Raw genomic sequence first — 24191 nt, 5'->3', positions numbered from 1 at the left:
TTCCGTATTACGAATAATCTAATTTCTAATTCTTATTTGAATCTTCGATCACGGTTGTACCCACAAAATTCTGTCTATTTTTCTGCGCAAAAAGATTATTGAAATCTCGGTCATTATGGCAGCATGTCGCCTTTTTTCAAAGAAAGAGGATTAAAATCGATTTCCTTTTTCGCTTGGAAGAATTACTTAAGTGCCACCTATAATCGCACAAAACGACTCGCTTCTTTTTCGCAAGAAGATTACATTTAAATGCAATTTGTAATCACACAGAATAATTGTTTCTCTAATTTTTTCAAATCCATTTTTCATCTTCCAAAGGAGTCGTAGCTCGTGCTCGCGTAGAATTAGTTCCCTTCTTCTCCGACGAAGAAAGAGATAATCACGTAAACCTCATAATTTTTCTTCTCCTCGCAAGAACAAGATTATTCGAATACACTTGTAATAACGCGATAGCGAAAACCACGGACGAGACGTTTTATCGTAAGAAGAACTCTATTTCTACGGACATAATGGATCACGTACAGCCTTATATTGCATGATTCCTCGCATAGTTGGCGCACCAGGTCGTGCAGTTTCCGGCGGAAACACGCGCAATTAGCGCGACCCTCGGCTTTCTCTTCAAATTCGATATTTCATGTCACGATAGTACTTAAACTTGAGTCAGTGCAGGAAAAGAAACATCGGAGAAATGAATCGAGTAAGTGCCTCATGGACGTTACACGTGTTCGTTGGAGAAAAGATCGATCGTGACCGTGCTTATGAATACTGAAATTTCCATACGTTCGTGGGCGTTCTCGAGCCGAAGTGCGAATAAGAAAAGAAAATATCGTCTGAATTCTTGGAACGTTTTAGGAAAATTGTCCCTTAGGCTCGAACAATTTGTATAAATAAAGCGATCCACTTGGACTTGGTAAACATGACTGGTCGATGAGAATCGAGCAGAATTTTCTATTCCCCATTATCTTTATGCAGCAGCTCGTGAAAGTGTTTGCGTATTTGCCATACAGTAGCTTCGTGTGCATTACGTCACGATAGTATTTGAGCAGTCAGAAGTTATTGGATTGGCAACTAAGTGATCGCTGATTTTATCATTAGGTGGTATTGACAAAATCCGTAATCACCTAGTTGCCAATCCAATAGAATTTTTACGTACGATGTGTCGTAGGGAACTTTTGAAATTTCATTAGCACTATAATCGATAGACTGCGGATTTTTATGCAAATTCATATCTCGAAGGATACAAAAAAGTGGTGTCTCGGTAGAAAATTATTTCACCTTGTTATATACCTATTTTCACCTGGTATTACACTGCACTTTGGATATTCTATGTATTTTTTCATATTGCGTGCAAAGTTCCTATATACATTTCCTTTATGACATAAATCGTTTACCTAACTTCAATTTTTATTAATTAATTGCATTTATGAAAATAAGAATTTGCGTAACTATCCGCAGTCTATTTTACTGTTTATATTTTATTACCACATTTTACTATCTGTAGCTATAAAACGAAACGTAGGTGTTGAAGGATTAAATAATAAATTAAATAGCAAACGAAATAGATGTTCTTCTACGCTAAGATCATCGAAGTGTCCAGTTTAGAACGACTCGAACATCCTGCAATTGGTATTCCTTGCGAGTGATCCAGCTTTCTGATCACGGCGTCACCACCCACGAGCACGTCGATTAATTAAACGGTGATATTTCCAGACGGCTGACAAGGCCGTGGCGGACATTCTTTTTAATCGAAATTGCGACATGTTTACGCGTAATCCCACGCATGCAACGATATCGCCTTGTTTGTCTCGTTTGTCTGTACACGTCCACACGAGGCAGGAGGTCAAATTCAAACGTCAAACGTTAAGGCTCGTTTAAACGCGTGCAATCGTTTAGTCGAGTGGCGAGTAATTTGCTAACTTGTTGTGTGTGGGCGCTGAAATTCAGTCGAGTAGATCGATAAAACGACTTAATCGAGTAGATCCATTTGATTAGATTTGCCTGGTTGTATGGGGTGTTTCCATCATACTCGCTACTAACCGACTAAACTTGTTACTAAACTCTGCTAATTCCAGTTACTTTCTACGTACTAAACTCCAGTACCTAACTAAACTTTAATAGTAGTTGGTTTATAATTGTAATTGGCTCGTCACTCGATCGGATCAATCGATGGTGGTTCGGCGTCTGAACGAGATCGCTTAAAGACGATCGATTTAGAAATTTGCCATGAACGTGAAAATCGAATCGAGTAGTTTGTAGTAAAACAATTTAATCGGATAGTTGGATTTCATTAAATTTTTCTACCTCACCAGGCTTCTTCTTTTACCTTATCACTAACCAACTAAACTCGTAATTAAACTATGTACTAATTCACTTTCTATGTACTTGAACTGTTTAGTTAGCAACAGCAATTGGCTACTCGTCGCTCGACTAAATTATTCGACACGTCCGAACGTATCTGCACTGTTGACGTCGATGTTAATTATTATTCCATCGTTAGAAATTATCTCGGTTACGTGTCGGTGACGCGGCAGAAGCTTCTGGCAGGCGTGAACGAGGTCAGAAAAGCGACGTCACTTTACGACATGCTTCGCCTCGCCATAGTGGAAACTTTTTGAATTATGTGTTGCGTGAAATAAACGCTGACAACTCGCAATTAGAATTTTATTTATAGTCGTACGTACGAAGTTGTAGGCTGATACACGGTAATAGAAATTTATTGCTATGGAAAATGTCACGAAGCTCGACGTTTACAAAGGTTAGCAGAGTGAAAATGATAAGATACGCAAGCTGTAGTCATCGCGTTCTTCCCTTACAGTCTTCACCTTCCATATTTCCTATGTAATTTCAATCTCTACGCCATTTATTTTTAACGATCCTCTTTAACGATTTTCTATCTTATCCGCCGTACTATTCGATACTTATGTCACCTTCGTTTCGAATACTACGAGCTTGTTAAGATCACGTTTGTCAGATACTCGGAACCGATCGGATCGTATTTCGCGGCGGATATCGTAAGCACAGGCATCGAACTCACCGTCGAATTTCCTAAGGGGCTTCGTAAATTATCGTTATATATACAGTACTTACACGGAACCAATTCCCCAAAGGGAATTGCCCGCTACAAGACGTTTGCGCGCCTGTTTCGAGGTCTTCGTTTGCAGCACGTTTCACTCGCCTCCTTGACAAACGCTGCAAATGGAAGATGATTTACAGCAGAAACGTTAATCGATTGGATCAATCCATGAGCGATGTACAAAGAAACTTGTTAACGCTAATTAGTCGAACTAATGAGTTACTATCCGAACGCGTCCAGTTTATTCGTTGCTTTTTGTTCAAACGACTTTGTTGCTTTTGTAAAAAGTTATGTATCTTCTCGTGAATTTTACACGGACGTGTTTTAGATGCGGCTGTTTTTAATTGATCTTAAGTAGTCGTAGTTACAAATGAAATAAAATGGCTGTATAATTATTCCATATCTACATACGATAAAAATTATAATAAAAGATACGAGCAGAAGGAAAAATCCAACAATTATTAGGTTGTCCGAAAAGTGTCTTTCTTTTACCGACACGTCTTTTACAACGGCGCATATTTATACAAATATGAAACCTAATCTGTCAAACGTTATAATCTTTATCCTGATAGAACAAAATGGATCGTACGCAATTCGATAAAATAATATATAAAAACAAGCAGAACAGTTTCTTCTGAATAATTTTTTATTTTTGGCTTTGAACGATGGAATGGAAACAGTTTTATATATAGATATAGTTCGAAGAGGATTTCCCTAGGAAAAAGTTCCTCCTGTTTCTTATTTCTTCGAGCGAACAGCGATGCACAATGATATTCGTGCACTATTTCTTGCATGATTTCTTATTCTTGAATTTGAAAGATGGAATTGCAATGAACGCGTTAGTATAATTTTACATACTTTGTTAACTTCCTCAACGAGTATTTCGTCAATGTCAACAAAAAATGTTATGCTTCAAAGGTGTACGATACGAAACTTGCAACTATCGTCCATTGGATGTATAAAAAATTCCCTTGAGAAACTAGTTGGCGACTAAGTGATTGCGGATTTTGTCATTAGGTGGTAATGACAAAACCCGCAATCACTTAGTTGCCAACCCAATATATATACATAGAATATGTATAGGGTTGTCCGAAAAGTGTCTTTCTTTTACAGACACGTCTCTTACAACGACGCATCTTTGTACAAACGTGAAACCTGATCTGTCGAACGCTGTGATCTTTATTTCGATAAAACAAAATGGATCATACGTCATTCGATAAAATAATGTAAAAGGAAAAATGTTGTGCATCCATTATTTCTTTATAAAACGAAAGAAACTTTTCGGACGACCTAATACAATGAAAAAATACAAAAAAAATCCGGCAGCGTCACGAAACTTTTCATCGGTACTATACGTCATTGCGAAAAATTTTCCAAGAGAAAGACAACGTCGGTCGCAAGAACAAAGGAGCGTAAACGTCTGGTCGAGCTTGTACTTACGTACGACGAGCACGTAACGGACACGGAATGTGCATCACGACTTCTTTGCACCTGTCTGATTTATGAATACCATTCGCATGTACGCGGATCTAACGAAGAAAAAGCCTCGTTACAGCAATTAAAAGCGAATGAAAAAAGAAATGTGGAACAGTAAAGAGGAAGATCGTCGTGTATTCTCGTGTCGATCGTCGATAACTTGTCGGCAAATTAACGTCTCGATTTCTCCCTCGTATTAACCGCGTTTCTTGCTTAGGCAACGTGATGATTTTTTGATCGCGACAGTGTATTATTTACCTTAGCAAGCTATATGTCGTAACTGTGCAAAAACCGCGAAACGACTGGCGCATTTCATGTTACAACGGAATGCAGTTACGCGAGACATACGTGCGTCGCGTAGCCGATCGAATCTTTTTCGTTTCTGATCTCGTTCGCTGTGTTTCAGTTTGGCCGAATAAATCTTTGTAAAAGTAAAGAACGAAATTTTAGTTGTTGATTCAATCTTTCGTTATCGAATTTCAATTTCTCATTCGTTTATTTGTTATTCGATTTCGCTTGTTTCGTCGGTTATTCCATTTCAATTTTCAAGTTTGTTGTCGAATCGAAAGCTTCGTAAAAATCATCGCAGCATTTCTTAAGCTTCTCATACATGAAATACATATTTCTACTGTACTAAACATTATTATTATTATACACAACAGTGTATTACTTGTATTTTAACATGCTATACATTGCACAATATAGTTGTGTATTGACAGGGTCAAATGAGAAGAAAAAGCGCTTTATATAAGCCGATAACAATGTGTTAATATTATACCGTAATATTATACGGAAGAAACTCAATTTAATATAATAACCGTCTTTCAAAATCTATTCACCATACAACATATAAAATACTACTAAATATTAATATTCCTAACATCTTCCTTCCATTCACTTCATACATCCATCATTCACGCTCGCACATCAGCAAAATGAATCGGATTTCATGGTATCTACTACGCTACAAAAGCCAAGCTACAAATCCAAGACCTACAAAACCAAGTCCTGCCTTCTAAATTACGTACATTTGGCGGCAGCCTGAAATTTGAATTATCCAAATCGTGGAAATACAGCTTCTCAAAGTATTTGACGCGATTGAGATGTCAATTGGCTATGGAGAAGTGGCCGTAACTAATTGTCAGCGAGTTCAAAGCTGTTCTAATTCAACTAGATACGCGGCGTGATGAACGAGCAAGCTGATATATAACCGTGCGATCCTCCGCGAATGCAGATCTCGTTGTCAGTCGTATTCATTGGCCTAGTTCGAACCGAACAATTGATTCGCCTTGCGGACGTTATTTCCAAGTCAGATCGAGCTTTTGTACGTGTAGGGTGGAAAAAAAAGAACGGGGTTTTTCTGGTTCATCGTCTCTTAAAGCAGTCGCTCAACACTTTTGCCGTTTAAAATTGAAAGTAAAGTCGGTCCGCTGTTTAGGAGATAGACGAAGCTTGTTGGTTGATGTATTTAAAAATGTACGAAATACTCGTTCAAGCGAGCAATTGTGAAAGGAAAAAGTATTGTAAGAATTAAAATGTAAAATTCGGGATGTCTAAAAATTCAAAGTAAATTGAAAAACATAGCTATTGGAGCGTAGCGAGTCTTTGAAGAACTACATTAATTCGTCTCAGACAAAGGGAGAATGTCTTTTGCTCTCGAAGCTCGTCGTACGTCGAGCTTCAAACAATTCCGTCGCCAATAGTATAGAGCGTCATTTAAATTTCATATTTTCGTCATTTTAACCGGTACGATCTCAATTGCAAATCGCCGACCCTCTAAGGAACATACGCCGGGGCGACACAAATCTTCTCGTTGCGGATTTAATGAGCTTCACACTCCCCGGAGACTGAAACTTCTTTGGATTGTTAGAGAAACCAATGGTATGATCGTTGCTTTTCGGACATACGGTACAATTCTATCAGAAACTTGATATTTTTGTTATATTTTCACGGTTTTGATAGAAGAGCGTTGCCTTTTTTAGAATTTTATTTTCTTTCTATGTCCGGTCGCTTGGAAACGCTATGTTGTGAAATGGTTTTCAGAGAAAAGCTGTACAGAGAACTTGCGGAACTTTTGCTTCCATATATTCTCTATATATATTTTTCTATTTGATACAAAATAATCAAATTTGAAAGTTTCCATCGAATAATTATTCTTTCACTCGCCTCTTTGTGATTCTTTATAAAATAACTAACTCATTAAAAAAAAAAAGAGAGAAAAAAAGAATAGAAAAGCTAGAAGAGAAAAATGATAAAAATGTTATTTATTTGAGTTAGGAAAGCAATTCAGTGATTTTATAACAGAGTAGATAATCTAATATATAGCACAAATAATATAATGCAAATAGATAACGAAGAAAAATCACTGTTATGGTTTCTCGCATCTAAAAACAGTAAAAGAGAAAGGAAAAAGGAAATGGTCGGTAAAAATTTGCTGCGAGAGCATTTCCATCAGTAGGATAGCGTTGAGAAACGAGGCGAGGCCGGGCTCGAAGCGGCGATTAAATGTCAAACGCAGATCGGATTGTTGTTTCGGTGGACTTTGGAGCGAATGCTCGAAAAAGTTGGCCAGGCTGGTTTTCGAGGAAAATTCAATTCAACCTAGTACCTATCGTTGACAGTCTCGTCACAGGTTCAAAACGCGATCTGCTTCTCTCGATCGTGTAAAACGAGAGGTCTCGAACCGATTGAAATCGTCGAACCCACGCGTGTCGTTTATATGTATTTGCCACTGATCGTTCAACGTTATTTGCTCGAATATATACACCTCGATTCATAAGTATTAGAAATATACACAGGTTCGCGGAAGCATTGAAAGAATAGTCGTACACAGCTTTTGCGAATATATTATATGCGTTGGACGAAATATTTTACAATTTCATTAATACTCTAATGACAGTCATAATCGTATTTGTAAGATTTGAGACAAATTCGAGTACATAGAAGAAATTGCAAGATATTTGACGGAAGTGCATACGTTGTAAGATTATTTAAACGATCAGTTATTCATTATGTTAATGAGACTTAGTACTCAATGATGCCATCTTTAATCGAAAGGTACAAAAGATAAAAATTCTGATGTAATTAATTATTTCAACGAATAGAAGGAAACTACCAAGAGAATAGAAAAAATGCAACATAATTCGATTCATTGAAATCCATCTCATTCTTCAAAAAAATATAATCGCCAACAAAAACGAGCTTCAAAGAGATTTTCATTTTTCAGACACAGCGCGATCGACGAAGAATCCCCAAGCTCGATCACCAAGTCGTTGACAGTGGCCACGCCGTCTCCAAGGGACGCCTCGCTCGACGTTCCTCTGGGTACATCTACAAACATCAAACAAATTTTCCCATTACACTCCAGCGCTTCGACCGACCAATATTCTTCGATCCGAAGATTCGAAACAAAAGCCAACGACCCTATTAGGCTTCAATGCCCACAGATAAAACGAGACTCTCAATCTCTAAACACTGTCAAGAAATCCTCTTGTTCCCCGGAACAGACCACTCTACCAATCGACAACTTAGGTCTACTAAAAAAATCGCCACATCTAGACAAATTAAATGACCTGGACAAACAACTACCAGAAGGATTCGCAGATTTGGAAAACAAAGTGACCATCAAGTTACCTTCGGAAGAAGCCACATTGAGGTCTATAGATCGCGAAGATTCCTTCAGAATTCCATCAAGCCCCGAAGATATTTCTGAGCAGGAAATCGTCGAGGTTAGAAAGGACAGTGCTCTGTTCCTGGAGGAACCTGAAGGTCTGCCCACTCTTCGAGAGATCCTTAAGTCTAAGAGTCCAAAGATCGTCAGACCTAGAAGAGAGAGTAGCGGATACGGAAGCAATTTGGGAACTTTTGACGAGGATAGAAGAAACTCGTCGTCCGCGGATGTTTTGCAAGATTTGTCGTCGTTTTTGAAAGAGAGACGAAGATCTTCTACCGGTCCTAAACGGTTGAACTCGAGGGTGATTTTGGGCAGAGCCGAGGAGAGTTTGACTAAAGACGGTGAAGTTGGAAGGATGCCTACGACCGAAGTTCACAGGAAGCTATCTGGGGCTGGACTCGAGATGCCGAATATCGAGGAGGTTAGGGAGGTTCTTAGGGATGAGATCCCTTCCAGACAGGAGAGCTTGGATAATCTTTGTAGTCTTGTGAAGAGGGTTAGCTCGGGTAAGTAGCGGTGCATAACGATTGCTTGGCTTATAGAATTTTCGTACTTTTATATTTTTATAGTTTTTCGCGATAACTTATTAAGTTGTAATATTTTATGTGTTTATATCGTACAAAAATAAGTTACATCTGAAGTTACATCTTCTTTTCTGTTCATCAGAAGACTTCTCCATGCGCTGTCGCCTTCTCGGAGATTCTGCGGATCAACGTATCTGCCCAAAAGACACGTCAGGCATATCAACCATCAAACACCAAGACTCGTCAGCCCCCTTCGATTCTTCTCTCAGCGACTCGATCAACCGTCTCTCGATATCTCCAACCTCGAAGAGTCCGACTAAACCAGTCGCACGTTCCACAACACCAGCGTTTCTCAGTTCCAGTCCACGAGACATCAACAGGCTCGCCAATAAATCCGACGAGTCTTTTGATAAATCAAAAGACGCGAACGCTGAAAGACACAAAACTGGCGCGTCCAAAGTCAACGTAGAATCTCAAAATAAGCTCGCCGCTCTTCAAACCAGAGAGGAGATGGTACAACAATCTGTGAAAAACGACGTCCAATTCGATGTTCTTCCACGATCGATCAAGATGTATCAATTGTTATCCACCCAATCTGAAGATAGATCTGATGGCGAGTTGCATTTGGACAGAAGGATATCGTTTCAAATCTCAAAGCAGGAAGACGTGGCTGCAACAATGATGTCATCGGCGGTATCAATGAACGCGTCTCTGAACAAGTCTTCGAGCGTCTTCACGTTGAAAAGCAGCGTTTCTGGAGATAATCAGACATCCGGTGAAGCTGTTGACAGCTGCAACGCGAAGAAGGCAGTTTCTCCTGGAGAAATTGGGACGAGTCAAAGGTTCCTTGGGGATAGTGGAAACGTGTCTGCGAGACCTATTTATCCGTACTGTCCTTACTCGCCCTATGGGAGTCCTCAAGGAAGTCCCAGAAATAAGAGGAGACCTTTGAGAGAGAGTAGGAGAGTTTCTATCGATAACAGGCAGGGAGCTCTTCAGCTGAATCAGTATAAATTATTGGATAATATCGGCCAGGTAAGTTTCTATCCATTATGCGACTGTTTCTATGATTTGTAAGATTTTCAAAGTTCACTGCACCTCGAAGCTTTATGATATAGTTCGTTTTTATTAATCTCAAAGTCAACTCTGAATTAATTCATGTAACCAATTAACAAACACAGATATAGATTTGTCTTCGCGTCACCAAATGAATTACAAACGTAACATAGAAATATCCACGAGATTGGTAATTAATTAAAATATTTTCCAAAAGTCTACCAATTTAATTCTTTAATTTTCCAAGTTCATCGCTTTAAAAAAACACCAATATGTTTCGCTTTTATTAACATTGAGGGTAAATGGGAATTCACGTATGTAATACCAATTTATATTTGTGAGAATATAATTAAGAAAGTAGAACGTCATGGAAAATTTGTTTTACCTATAGAAACACTACTCTTTGGCTACTTTTTCATACATTTTTTAAAAATAATATGCATTTTATGCAATCTTGCAGTTTGGAATTTTTAATTCAACCTCACTTATACATATCTCGTTAGTAGAACAACCAGACGAATACCTTCCTTAATATTCACCAAAGGAAATTCTACTTTTTGCCCTTATCGCGAGCTACCCACGTAAAGTACCTGTAATAGAACGAAACTGAATATGTAAATGAGAGGCAACCATAAATGAAATATTCTCCAACGGGATCGGTCGTAATTTTTATTCTTCCCTGGCAAAACGTGTTCCGTTTCCCACGGGAGTTTAGTCCGGTGAAACTCATTAATCGCGAGAAATTTTGAGGCCAGTTTCGATGCACGGCGATTCGCTTTAATCGCGTTTAATTGAACAGTATCGGGAACTGTGCCGCGGGTGCGTGGAAAATCACGTGTTAGCGTATTATTTGCCATCGAAACCGATTAAATATTCTGATCGATCACACGAGATTACTTTGCAGCGTGATTTATTATTTTCAATAACGTCGCGCTGTGTTGTTACGATTATTATTCGATATTATTGCACATTAATCAAAAATTAATTATGACATTTGTTACATTTATTTCACTCGAAATCATTGAAAAGGCTGATTGCCGAACGTGATAAATGTAATTATCAAATGATTTTTAATTGATGATAGACGTAGAAGAAACATGGTAAAGACAGAGAGGATCGTGGTTTGATCTGTTTTCTTCTTCTTTTACTTTCTGTTTCTTTTTCCTCTTCTTCACTTCGAGATGGTGTCGCGACATCGCATAAATTGCTCCAATTCCCTAAATTACCATTCGTTCTCCCTTCCATTACACTTGCTTTTGCTTCGTGATAAAATTCTTTCTCTGCATAAGAAACAGCCGATGAATATATTGCCACAGAGCTTAGATTTTCTTACTTGAACTTGCCATTACGTCAATAGAAATTGCTTCAGTTAATTGATTGTTTTAGCTCTAGTAAGAATGTTGCGTTACACGCAGATTTTTCGGTCATTTTCGACCTATTTATATTTTTCTAGCGTTAAAAAGTATCTTCATTTCGGACAAAATGACAAAAATTGTTGATGCGTATTCTCGTTTCAATGTTATCTCGTTAAGATTCGAAGGTCGTAGTAGAATCGAATAAGTGGAGAAATACAAAATCATCCTATATTACACCTACATCTAAAAAGATTCTTGGCATCCAGTTTGAATTTTCATTTTTGCCAAATTGCTCGTTCTATCGCTTGCCAGGCAGAATAAAAATATCTCACTTTCCAAATAAAATAAAAACCACACAATTCAGCACAAAAATAGAGTTGAGCAAGTAGAAGAATAAAAGATCTGCGACGTATCATCTCCGTAGATTCTACACTTTCATTGCTAAGTTTCTTGGCGTCCAGTTTCAATGAGAATTTTCACCATGTCCAAAGTGCACGTATTGTGCGTTCTTTCATTTTTCAAATAAAAAAAAACCACACAATTCAGCACAAAAATAGAGTTGAGCAAGTAGAAGAATAAAAGATCTGCGACGTATCATCTCCGTAGATTCTACACTTTCATTGCTAAGTTTCTTGGCGTCCAGTTTCAATGAGAATTTTCACCATGTCCAAAGTGCACGTATTGTGCGTTCTTTCATTTTTCAAATAAAATAAAAATAACAATTCAGCACAGAAAAAGGGTTGAGCAAGTGGAAGAATAAAAGATCTGCGACGTATCATCTCCGTAGATTCTACACTTTCATTGCTAAGTTTCTTGGCGTCCAGTTTCAATGAGAATTTTCACCATGTCCAAAGTGCACGTATTGTGCGTTCTTTCATTTTTCAAATAAAATAAAAATAACAATTCAGCACAGAAAAAGGGTTGAGCAAGTGGAAGAATAAAAGATCTGCGACGTATCATCTCCGTAGATTCTACACTTTCATTGCTAAGTTTCTTGGCGTCCAGTTTCAATGAGAATTTCCACCATTTCCAAAGTGCACGTATTGTGCGTTCTTTCATTTTTTAAATAAAATAAAAATAACACAATTCAGCACAGGAAAAGGGTTGAGTAAATGGAAGAACAAAAAATCTGCGACCTATCACCTTCGTAGATCCTACACTTTTATTGCACCTACATTCTAACAGTTTCTTGGCGCCCAGTTTGTATGTGAATTTTTACCATTTCCAAATTGCATGTTTCCTGCGTTCTTTCATTTTTCAAATAAAATAAAAACAACACAATTTAGCACAAAAATAGAGTTGAGCAAGTAGAAGAATAAAAAATCTGCGACGTATCATCTCCGTAGATTCTACACTTTTATTGCTAACAGTTCCTTGGCGCCCAGTTTCAATGAGAATTTTCACCATTTCCAAAGTGCACATATTGTGCGTTCTTTCATTTTTCAAATAAAATAAAAATAACACAATTCAGCACAGGAAAAGGGTTGAGTAAATGGAAGAACAAAAAATCTGCGACCTATCACCTTCGTAGATCCTACACTTTTATTGCACCTACATTCTAACAGTTTCTTGGCGCCCAGTTTGTATGTGAATTTTTACCATTTCCAAATTGCATGTTTCCTGCGTTCTTTCATTTTTCAAATAAAATAAAAACCACACAATTCAGCACAAAAATAGAGTTGAGCAAGTGGAAGAATAAAAGATCTGCGACGTATCATCTCCGTAGATTCTACACTTTCATTGCTAAGTTTCTTGGCATCCAGTTTCAATGAGAATTTTCACCATGTCCAAAGTGCACGTATTGTGCGTTCTTTCATTTTTCAAATAAAATAAAAATAACACAATTCAGCACAGGAAAAGGGTTGAGTAAATGGAAGAACAAAAAATCTGCGACCTATCACCTTCGTAGATCCTACACTTTTATTGCATCTATATTCTAATAGTTTCTTAGCGCCCAGTTTCAATGAGAATTTTCACCATTTTCAAATTGCACGCTTCGCTCCTACTCCTCAATTTTCTGCCCCTCCAAACAATGCTCCCTCCATATACATATTTATGCTGGATCCTAAGTAGTCAGTGACGATCGACAAGTAGCCGTCGTTTGCCTCACGACGAAAAACTGATTTTCATGGATCGAACGTAGAATTTCATTCGTGCGCGATCCTTCGTACGACACGAAAGTCGCGAAAATTAGACGGAAGTGGACAGAACGGGGCGTGGTTTGGTTAGAAGTTGGAAAATTTCGTTCGTCGGTGTAGCGAGGTGAATGCCAGGAATCCCTAGGATCGAGGTAAGAAAGTAGAAAGGAGGTGGCAAGGAGAGTTTGCTCTGTGGGGAGAAACGTCGTTTCACGCTCTTAAGCTGAACGTCGGTTTCGATTCGATCTCCGCCTCGGTCACTTTACTGCTCTTTTTCAGCTACAAAGTGCAGATCGAGATCAAATTTCTGCCAGATACTCGGCCAACTGTAACCTGGCAAATTGGAAATTTTATATTTCAAGTGTACATTGTACGATGGAGCTTGTCGAGTTTGATGGAGCGATATTTATGCGACGTTGGTCTATTTTGTGACGATATTGGGAATGTTGATACGAACAATGATAAAAATTATTAATTCAGAGGAATTTCTAACGACAACGAGAAATAATAAAGCTGCTAATGACGATCGAAGTAACGTCAATTATATCACTAACAAGACCGACGAGAATGATAAAAGTACAATGATGAAAGAAAATTGCAACTTTGAGTTAGACATTGTTCGAAAAGATCGATTGATCGTCTTGTTTTTTAAGAGAATAATAATAACAATTTCGGCATGTCGAATGAAGAAGTATATTGATAAAAAATAATTAGTTAAAGCAATGAAAAATAAATTTATAAAATACATATGATTTTCCCGTTGCTTTTACAGATTTTCACGAATTATTAGATTGTCTGAAATATTCGTAACATGTCCGACAATTAATATAAAATACTACTGCGTATTTAGCGAGACTAAACAGAAGTGAAATTTTTTTATTCCACAAGCAGTAAAGCATCGCCGAGAAGAATAAAATACGTGAAACTTTTTAATTAATTTATCTGAATATTTTCATGAAATTTTTTTCATTCCTACGAACGTTTCGTGGAACACGATATACAATTTGCGAGTTCTCGGAAACCAGTAGTATATATCAATGATATCACTTTCAAGAGATGCGGATAAATAACTGAGTTCACAGAAAATCTGCACAGAACGCTTTCAAAGATTATTTCTCGTATTATTCGTACCGTTTTGTTTCTATTTATTTATATTTATTAAATTTGCCTACGTGTATATTTTATTCGACAATAAATTGTTTAGGTTAATGAAAAAGGGTTTTTTAAGCGAAAGTCACTAATGAAATTTAATAGTTTGCGATCGATTATTTATTTCGTATATGTCAGAAAATATCTGAAAATCGATAATCATACGGATGCGATTGATATCGGAAATTGAAACCTTCGAGCATCAACTCCTGTCCAGCAGACGCGAAATTTTCCTAAGCAATGGAAAGGATTCTCCATTAGGATCGAAGATTGCTAACGAAATCTAATTTTTGTTGATCTATGGCTTCACGACGAGTTATAGAATTTCCAAGAATCGATAATCATTCGTTCAATTAATCAACGTTGAAAATCGAAACACTGTGTTTCAACACGCACCGCCAATTCGTCTTTATCCGACAAAGAAATTTTCGAGACGACGAGAAGAATTGTCAAAGGAAGATCGTCAGTTAAATCTAATTTTTACTTAACAGTGGCTCCATTTCCAAGAACTGGTCGCTCTGGACGTAATTAGAATTTGAAACTGGATGCTCCGTGTAAATATAAAGCTGCGATTCTTTGTTATCGAAAATTTCCAAAAGGAGTAAAAAGGATTCTGAAGGGAAGAACTTACAATATAATTTTTAGTTAACAATGGCTTTGAAATTTCCAAGAACTGCTCGTTCTAAGTGTTGAAAATTGGAATCTGTAAATTTAAAAATCTTCAATTTCTTATCATCCCCCTCCAAAAAAAAAAAAAAAGAATTTTCAAAGCAATCAAAAGCATTCGAGCTTCTCCGATGCGTTGAAGACGTCGAGCTACGATTATCACTAAAATCCAATTTTTGGTTACCCTGTGACTTTAAGAAGGACTGCACTTGTGGCAGCACTTCCAGAAATCGTTAATTGCGACTGTAATTAATATCGAAGATTGAAAGCCACTGTTTCGAACGTACCATGGTTTTCTGCGCCATAGAAGTCGAACCGGAGAGGCAACAGCCAACTAGAAAAGGTAGCGGCGAATAAAAATCTTGCGAGACAACAGCCACGATACCGTGGAAGTTAAGCAACAACGTTACTTGTAATTTGATGCAGGTCCATGCAAAACAATTGTGTTTTGTCGTTCTTTTTTTTTTTTTCTGTCCAATGTTCGTTTTTCGTCGACATCTACTTTTGAGGTTGCAACCGCTGTTTTTCTAAACCGTGAAATAAACGAAATGAAAAAATATTGTACAAAATTTACGGAACGTGTAGGTACATCGTGTGTTTTCCATTAGAAGCAGCACTTCTGCCGGAAGATGTATCTTGTTTCTCCTTCTTTCTTTTTTTTTTCTTTTTTTTTTTTTAAGTTTGTTTCTTTTGATATTCCCATGGGAGAAGAAATAACGAAGGGTAAAAGAAAGATGGTGTGAAAAGAAAGTTTCTGTGGACGTCGACAAGACGAGGATTTAACTTTAATGAACTCGTATTGTCTTGTAAACTACGTTTTCTTTTTTTTTTTCTTTTTTTTTATTTCGTGAATGCGACATTCAAATAGGGAAGATTGTTTTTTTTTTTTAATTAAGAATTTTGTATAATTAACTGTCAACCTGTTAAAGAAATGTAATTTCCTTAGATTTCTCGCGGAAAAGTATGAACTGCTGTGTGAAGCGAAAGCGAAATGACATTCGTTTAAATGAAAGTCCCTCCTCTTTCAGGAATTTTGAAAGAGTAAATTACCAAATTTTCAGGAGCTATCTTGTAATTCAGTAATTTTGATACTTTCTTTGGATTTCGTTTAAAAACAAAACGAAGAGAAAATTCGTTTAAATTCTAATCCTTTCGTCCCAAGAAATTAACAAATAATTAGTTAAAGTACTCGCAATAATCGTCTTTCAATTTACTAACCGTAAATATTTTCTTTAAACTCCCGGAGACGCGAAAACATTCAAATTCCTATAAATTTGAATCCTGTCATTTGCAGAAGTTTTTAATAATTTCCTATCAGTCTACTAAAAGAAAAAGGAACAAATTTTTTCGGAACACGGAATTGTATAATTCTTCGCAACAATAAAACTGTGTCAAACCAGGAGAAATTTGTTCCAGGAATTTCTAATATTTACATGTCAATTTACTAAAAAGACAAACGATTATCGAAACACAGAACCATAATCGTATCTGCAATAATAAAAAACTGTATCAGTTCTTTAAGATTCTTTTAAAATTTTAATCCATCGATTGGCTAAAATAAAAAGAACGTGTCTTTTCGTAGCACAGAACAGCGTACGATCCTCTGCAACAGCAAAATCGTGTCAAATAAAAAGAAATTCCACTAAATTTAAATTCTTTCGTTTCCATGTATTTTTTAGCGCCGACGATCTCATATCCTTCCTCTTTTTTTTTTTTTTTTTTTTATTTTATTTTATTTCTCATGTTATAGGGTTCCTACGGGATCGTAAAACTAGTTTACAACGAGGAGGACGAGACTCACTACGCGATGAAGATTCTCAGCAAGAAGAAACTGATGAAGAAGGCGGGAATCTTCGGTAGAATGGCTCCGGGGAAGAAGGGTGCGGCTAACCCTTTGGCGAAGGTCTACAGGGAGATCGCGTTGTTGAAGAAATTGGATCACCTAAATGTCGTGAAACTGGTGGAGGTTCTCGACGACCCGGACGAGGACAACCTTTACCTTGTTTTCGAATTGGTCCAGAGGGGCGAGGTACTTCAGGTACCTACCGATAAACCACTCGACGAGGAAACTGCCAGGAAGAATTTTCGTGACGTTGTAATGGGCGTCGAGTATCGTAAGTCATTTATGAAGACTTAATTAAATACGTTGGCTAACGACAGAGAATCTAAGAAACTATTTAAATTTAAGTAAATTTGGTAAAAATGCTTCAAGTGTTTTATTTTCTTATTTATTCAAATATGTCACATTCTTACTTTATCAAATACTTTAACCTTAGCACGCGAATTTCTAGCGTGAAACACAATTATTTGTAACTTGAAAAATAATCCTCGAAAGATAGTTTCGTATAAGAATTATTTTCATTGTTTCAATGTTTCAAATCGACCACCTAATTATCTTGTGACACCCAGTATAATTACTAGATTACGAATTCTTATGCAAATTTACATTGTTACGAATACTAACGAAGCGAAACCTAAGCGAGGATTTCTTTCACGTGTACATATTACAGTCGGAAGTTTGCGTTGCATGTTTTGTCTGCTCTTTTACAGAATACATTCTCTGAATATTTTTACACATTCAAATTATTCATGGATGCATACAAATCTGCAATCTAAAGCCTCGTCTCCACCGAAGCAACATCGAGCAACCTTTCGTCGCCTCTTGTTACTGCCCGTGTCAAGTTGCAAGAAATTTCCAACGAACAGCAACCTACAGAGACATTTTGTCCACACCGAAGCAACGAGCAAGCGGCTATCTTCTCAAGAAATAGAAGCAACAACAGAAAGTTGCTCGGTGTCGGTTCAATAGAAACGAGGCTCAGGCCCACAGTCCACGAGGCTAAGCTTCGTACACGCGTATTAGATGCAACGATGCTGAGAGTAGACACGCTTCCATTCAGCGGTCATTCTAACGCACACCTGTCCACGAAACCACAGCGAAACCGTCTTCATCGTGACTTAAACATTACGTCAGTACGTTGTAACCTCGCGTCATAACACGACGTCAGTGGCGAGACGCAGGCTACAGCGATACAATGAAACGTGGTGATGAGTCAATGCTTCCTCGTCATCGTTTGATATTTTCACAGCGATACAAAATGTATTTTACTTCACGCTTTGTACATCAGCAATTGGAATACAATTGTGGCGTAAACGTATCGCCGTGTCTAGTTGTTGAAGCGGTCGCCACTTCTAAGAGAACTCTACATCTGGTCTTTAGTTTTCTCAAGCACCGAAGCCATCGACAGCGCATAGACAAAAGACCGCGTCGAAGGCAAACCATATTCGGTACACATGCAACGTTGGCTTCAGGGTTTTCTCAGTCTTAGGGTAACACTGCTAGCGCGCGGATCTGGACCAGCTCACATCGTATTCCAAACTTTGTACCTTCGCTTTAATATTCAATATATATATATATATATATACAATTCGTATCCAAATACATCCAACAACCTCAACACTAATAAACTTCGAATAGACTTCTGTGAGGCGACGCTTCGTGGACAGTGGGTTAATAATTATGTTTAATAATTATAATAGTTATAATTAGCTTAATAATTATATTTAATATATCGCGTGGGTGTTTTTAAAGTTCATTGACCTTGCATTGTCACTGTTGCTGTTGCTGTTTAGTGCACTACCAGAGGATAGTCCATCGTGACATAAAGCCGAGCAACCTGTTGGTAGATAGCGACGGTCGCATCAAGATCGCGGATTTAGGTGTCAGCGCGGAACTGAGAGCATCCGGAGAATTATTGTCCGGACCAGCCGGGACTCCAGCGTTCGCGGCACCCGAAACAACCACGCCTGGCGCCCATTATTCTGGAACGGTAAGTACCATCGGCGTACGAGGCTATCGTCTGATCGATTTTCAATTTCGCCCCGTATTTATAGGCGGCGGAGAATTATGACGCCGGCTCTGTTTCTCTCTCTTTCTTTCTCTCAGTTCAGTCGTGTCGGTATTCTTGGGTGCCATTGTTCCACTTGAATTTTGCGATGCCAATTGTGATCGTAAATGGAGGACATCCATAGCCGATCTTCTTTAGCAAGTGAACATAGGAAAAAGGATATGATAAGTCACATTTTCGGTTGTTCGTAGTAGGATTTGGTGTAATTTCATTGGGTCGTTCGAGAGGCCTTCTAGCACGATTTTTATTAAATAGCTGTTAAAATTGGTTTTGTAGTAAATTTTAAAAATTAAGTGCGAAGTGCGATACTCTATTTGAAATGAGACAAATGAGTTTTGAAATGAATTGTCCGTGCAAATTTTATTTGAAATAAAGGCTACTGTTATGCAGAGAATTGCCTGTTTTAAGTAAAATAACAAATAATTTGCATTTTAAATGTCGTATTTCGCACGCATTTGAATAACAAACATTTTTTTCGCAATACGACAACGCTTGCTCTCAAAATTGTTTTCTTTCCATTTGCTCATAGTTGATACGACTTTTTAAGATAAACATACAACAAGTTGTGCGGTTAAAATGATTCATTGTTTCAAATGGTTACACTTTATCTCTTCCTCAAATAAAACTTAACGATCTCTGTCGTTGAGCATCAAATTGATCGATGAAGCAAACATTTACTTTTGGAGTTAAGCATTTTTATCGTCCTGTTGATTACATCTCAAAAATATGTTTATAATGTTTGTGTCTTTTTGTAAAATTCCGTACATCTACTGTCCAGTTTTAAAATAAACCTTTATCTTTGTGTAACTGATCTAAAATTATTCCTTTTTTTAATTGCATTGACATAATTAGATTATGACGCTAACAGCGATATCGATTATGCCATATTACCTATTAGCGTATTAGCAAAAAACTTGTATGATCGCGGAATTAACGGTTAATGAAGACAAACCAACTTTAATTAAGAACGTTTGACATAAATGCACGAGTGTACGCAAACTAAATCTGAAAAGAAGAGACGAAATTTGTTTTACAAATGATACGGTGCACGTGCTTATGCAAATGTGTAATTTGTAAAAAAAAAAAAAAAAAAAACTAGGAATACTTTTTCCTCGCATACGAGGAAAGTGACTCTCGGAATCTGATTATGTAACGTAATTTACATAATACAACTGCAACAGCGAACACGCGAATCTCAAGTGAATTCGCTTAACTGCTTAAATAAGAAAGAATAGAATCTTCCATAGACGTGTCATAAGTCTTCTGCTGGGTCATCATCATTTGGAACTCGTCAACAAAATTTATCGATCGTAAGCAACAACTAAATTTCAAGATATTGCGAAAAACCAATTTGTAAAATGTAGTTTAACAGGAGCACGATCTTAAATTTTTAATTCATACAGATATCATTTCTTTAATATAACATGTTCGAACATAGGATTCTGTGTATGTGTATATTTCTAAAATTATCATATACACTGTCAGAAAATGCGAAAAAAGAAATGTTAAATTATTCATAGGTTTATAGCTCGATACCACGTTAAATGCATAGGCTGAAACGCATGATCAAGCTTTGGCCTAATTGTCCAACCGGAAACGTTTCTTTGTACTTCAAGTTCACTTGCATATTTTACGAACAGTATAAAAGATCGATGTCACTCGTGCTACCTAACAATCATAGATATGCTACCAAACAATCATAGATAGTAGATTTGTATTTTTTTCTTTTTTTTTTTTTTTATAGCTGTGGTAGCTCAAATTTAAGGGGTGAAACTACGGTTCACCCCTCCAAAGTACGGTCCTTTAAACGTGAACTCGGGAAGGTTTACGTAAACGGGACAAAGTTTTTTGAAGGAAAATGAAATGATTTCTAACATGTTAAAAGAAAACGCTGCGGTCAGTAAAGGATTTTGAAAAATGTATAAAAAATATTGGTTCAAAAAAAAAAAAAAAGCAAAAAATAGTAACCGTGCATAAAATAAAAAAGATGGCATTCTTTATTGCACAAGCAACGATGTACACACACGTAGTAAATATATAGTTGACTCGCCGTTTGTATATGTGTGGCCACGTTACACGTACCCTGAAACTTTTTGATAAGAAAGTTGGGTCACATAGGGCCACGCCATTTTACTTAGATTGACCGTGACACGTTCGACGTAACAACTGTGACATGGAGTTTAATTTAACTTTCTTTTATGCTGAATCGTGCCTGGATTAACTTTGAGTCTAGTTGATAAGTCGAGTCCAGTTCGGTTGATATAGTATTTTTAACTCGATTAATTTTTCATTCCACCTACATTCGACGATCAAACTTCGAGTTACTATAAATTGAAACATTGATAGGTTTTTGTAACATTCTCCCGTGTAACATAAAAATTATAATATCATAAATTATTGTATTAAAATCGTATTAAATATAACGAAACGTAATAAAATATTATCGATATTGTTATTAAATACAACATAATATTTCTCTTGAAAACCTATCGAATTTTCAAGAAACGGATAAATCACCGCCTACAAAAGTATTAACTTTAATTCTAACGTCTTTAATACCATTGACTCGTCCAGATCAGGTCCACGAACTTAAGTGGAATTAAGATCTTCGAATCTCTTTAATAACCAATAATTAACCTAATTTGAAGCAGTGTAGGCGTACTTAAACTAGCTACGGGTTGTTAATCTTTGGCTAAAATCAGAACGGTAGTGATACAAGAGAACGATATATATCTGATTCAATTTAAACAGTAAGATAGGATTAACGATCACAACACATTATTACGCCGTCTGTCATACAGACGACCGAACGTGTAATTTGACGTAGACTAGAGTAATTTCATCCCTTTCATGTGTATTTCCATGATTACAACGGGGACGTATCGCGTGACCTTATCGACAAGTCGATCGATTTAGCTAGTGGAGTTGTGGAAAATTCAATGTCCACGAGAGTGACGCGTTACCCAGTTCATTAGCTGTTCAAGAGCTGTAATTACTAATCAGTTTCTTAACTGACGATCTTGGAATTTTTCTTTCGTCCTAAAGATAAGAGAGAATTTCAATGGTTTGATAAAAATTGAATTCACATTTTATGTTTTCTTCGAGCAATCAGGAAGAATTGTAATATTTGAAGAAAAAAGCTTAATCAACCATACGATAGGCAATTCTTTCGAAAGTTACGAATATTTAAGCATGAAATATATATTTTATGACACGCTGTCCCGGAACAATTTATAATCCACATTTTGTTGAAACTTTACCAAGTCTGTCGTAAAAAGAGCCAGTGAAAATATTTTATGAGTCTCTAACATGGAAAGCTTCCAGATAATAAATTAGTGGGGATACCAACATTAATCTTCCTCTCTAAAAACTGAAAAATAAATGTAAAGTAAAATAAAAGTGGAATTAAAAATTGGAAGCGTTTAAGATAATTTTCCATTAAAAACGAATATTTCATGTGTTTCAGTTATGCGACGTATGGTCAATGGGCGTGACACTCTACTGTTTAGTGACCGGAAAAATCCCTTGGGATGGTGCTGGGAGTATAATTGGTGTCCAAGCGGCGGTACGCAGCGAGCCGTTAAAATTTCCGGAAAAACCCGTCGTTTCGGAAAATCTTCGTGAATTGATCGCGAAAATGCTGGCGAAAAACCCAGCTGAGAGAATCAAGTTATCAGATATCAAGGAACATGCCTGGCTGACCAATTGTGGCGCTGAACCACTGCCAAGCGAGGCTGACAACTGTCGACTTCCGGTTACCGTTACAGACGAAGAAGTAGAACGAGTGGTCACAAGGATACCCAAACTCGACACGTTGATTCTTATCAAAACTATGTTGAAACAGCACAGTTTCCAGGTAAGTGGAATTCTATCGTTTAAATTTGCCGCCATTTGTAACTTGTTAACGTTATTTATTGTATGTAAATAAAAATAAATTTCACGATTATGTATGAATTATTCGTGGTATAGCTGACTTTGCTTAGTATGATTGAGAAAAAGAAAATAATTTAATTCGATAATTAACGTTTACAAAAATAGTAAGAGGGGGTTAGTATTTTATATTTGGCGCCATTAATACACTATTAAAATAATTTGGCTCGCAATTTGTGAATAGCAATTATCGATATTCGATAAATTGTAGATTAGTTCTAGCTCGTAAAGTGAAAACTGCTGTGGCGCGGACCTGGCAACCAGTACCACTCTTTAATTAATAAATCCCACAACTAGTTTGAAGTATTATGCTACTGATTTGGCCTTTGACAATCCAATTATAGTTTATATATGCTCCGCTTTACTCGAACACAAAATCATGCAATAAATTGCATTTATCTGACGCACTATAATACCCTTTGTTTCCACGAGTGTTCTGTCTAAATATCATCTAACTCGTGCCTATCGGTAAAGTAGAGATCGTCCATAAGTCTCATATACCTTTTCATGTAAATTTAAAAACTTTTTATGCATTTGTTCATTTATTTAAACTTCGTATTAAATCATCTATAAACATTTCTCTCTTTTAAAAGTACAAAGAATTGATATTCAATTATATTCACTATTATAAGGTACTTATATGTTAAACTATAACATTCTAACATAGATGTCGTCTGTATAATATCATAGAATTCATTAATATAATATATTTTATGATGTTATTGAAACTATTTTTCTTTTCTTCTCTTTTTTTCAATAAAAGAGTTATGACGAATCTTTTAGCTGTTTCTTACTTTGAAACTGTTTCTTACTTAGTTTTAAACTCTCATATCAGTAGAGAGACGCGCACATAAATTGGTCCTGACAAATGCTCGACTATTAGCTAATTTCTCTAAGAGGATAAGGTTAGAAGGTGAATTATTATTGATGATCCCAATTGACGAACTTTTCTATTCAACTTGTAAAACTTTTTTTGCCATTCTTTCCTTTCACTTTAATGCTCGAGGTCGTTAAGGTGCCGTTCTATATACCGTGGCAGTTTTCTTACCCCTCCTTGGTTATCTCTTCACCGTAGTTTGGGTGATATTAGGACGAAGCGCTAGTTATTGCCAGCTTGTCCCGTATAATTGTATTAAAGGGAAATGGATCCTTTACGTTCGCGTGAGATTGTTCGCCCTTCACCATGGCCAACTGTACGTCGATGCGATAAAAGTCGGAATAACGTAGACCTCGCCGTTAAAGT

General features: G+C 36.9%; 1 protein-coding gene across 4 annotated transcripts in view; it reads left to right on the top strand.

Moving 5' to 3' along the window:
- LOC139993634 (uncharacterized) overlaps positions 1–24191 on the top strand; it is a 98470-nt gene that overhangs the window by 67549 nt on the left and 6730 nt on the right. For 2 of the 4 annotated variants that reach the window (XM_072015543.1, XM_072015544.1), the window contains 5 exons: positions 7776–8728; positions 8889–9781; positions 16861–17224; positions 18744–18940; positions 22485–22874. In XM_072015543.1, the coding sequence (XP_071871644.1) occupies positions 7776–8728; positions 8889–9781; positions 16861–17224; positions 18744–18940; positions 22485–22874 (2797 nt within the window). Of the gene's footprint in view, positions 1–7775; positions 8729–8888; positions 9782–16860; positions 17225–18743; positions 18941–19004; positions 19286–22484; positions 22875–24191 lie in introns of those variants that run through there. The other 2 variants (XM_072015546.1, XM_072015547.1) reach the window with 2 other exon arrangements.

The sequence above is a fragment of the Bombus fervidus genome, chromosome 13 (genome assembly GCF_041682495.2).
Source record: "Bombus fervidus isolate BK054 chromosome 13, iyBomFerv1, whole genome shotgun sequence".
In the NCBI taxonomy this organism is placed as follows: Eukaryota; Metazoa; Arthropoda; class Insecta; order Hymenoptera; family Apidae; genus Bombus; species Bombus fervidus.
Note: the sequence above shows the minus strand (reverse complement) of the source record. Positions and strands in the feature narration are given on the sequence as shown.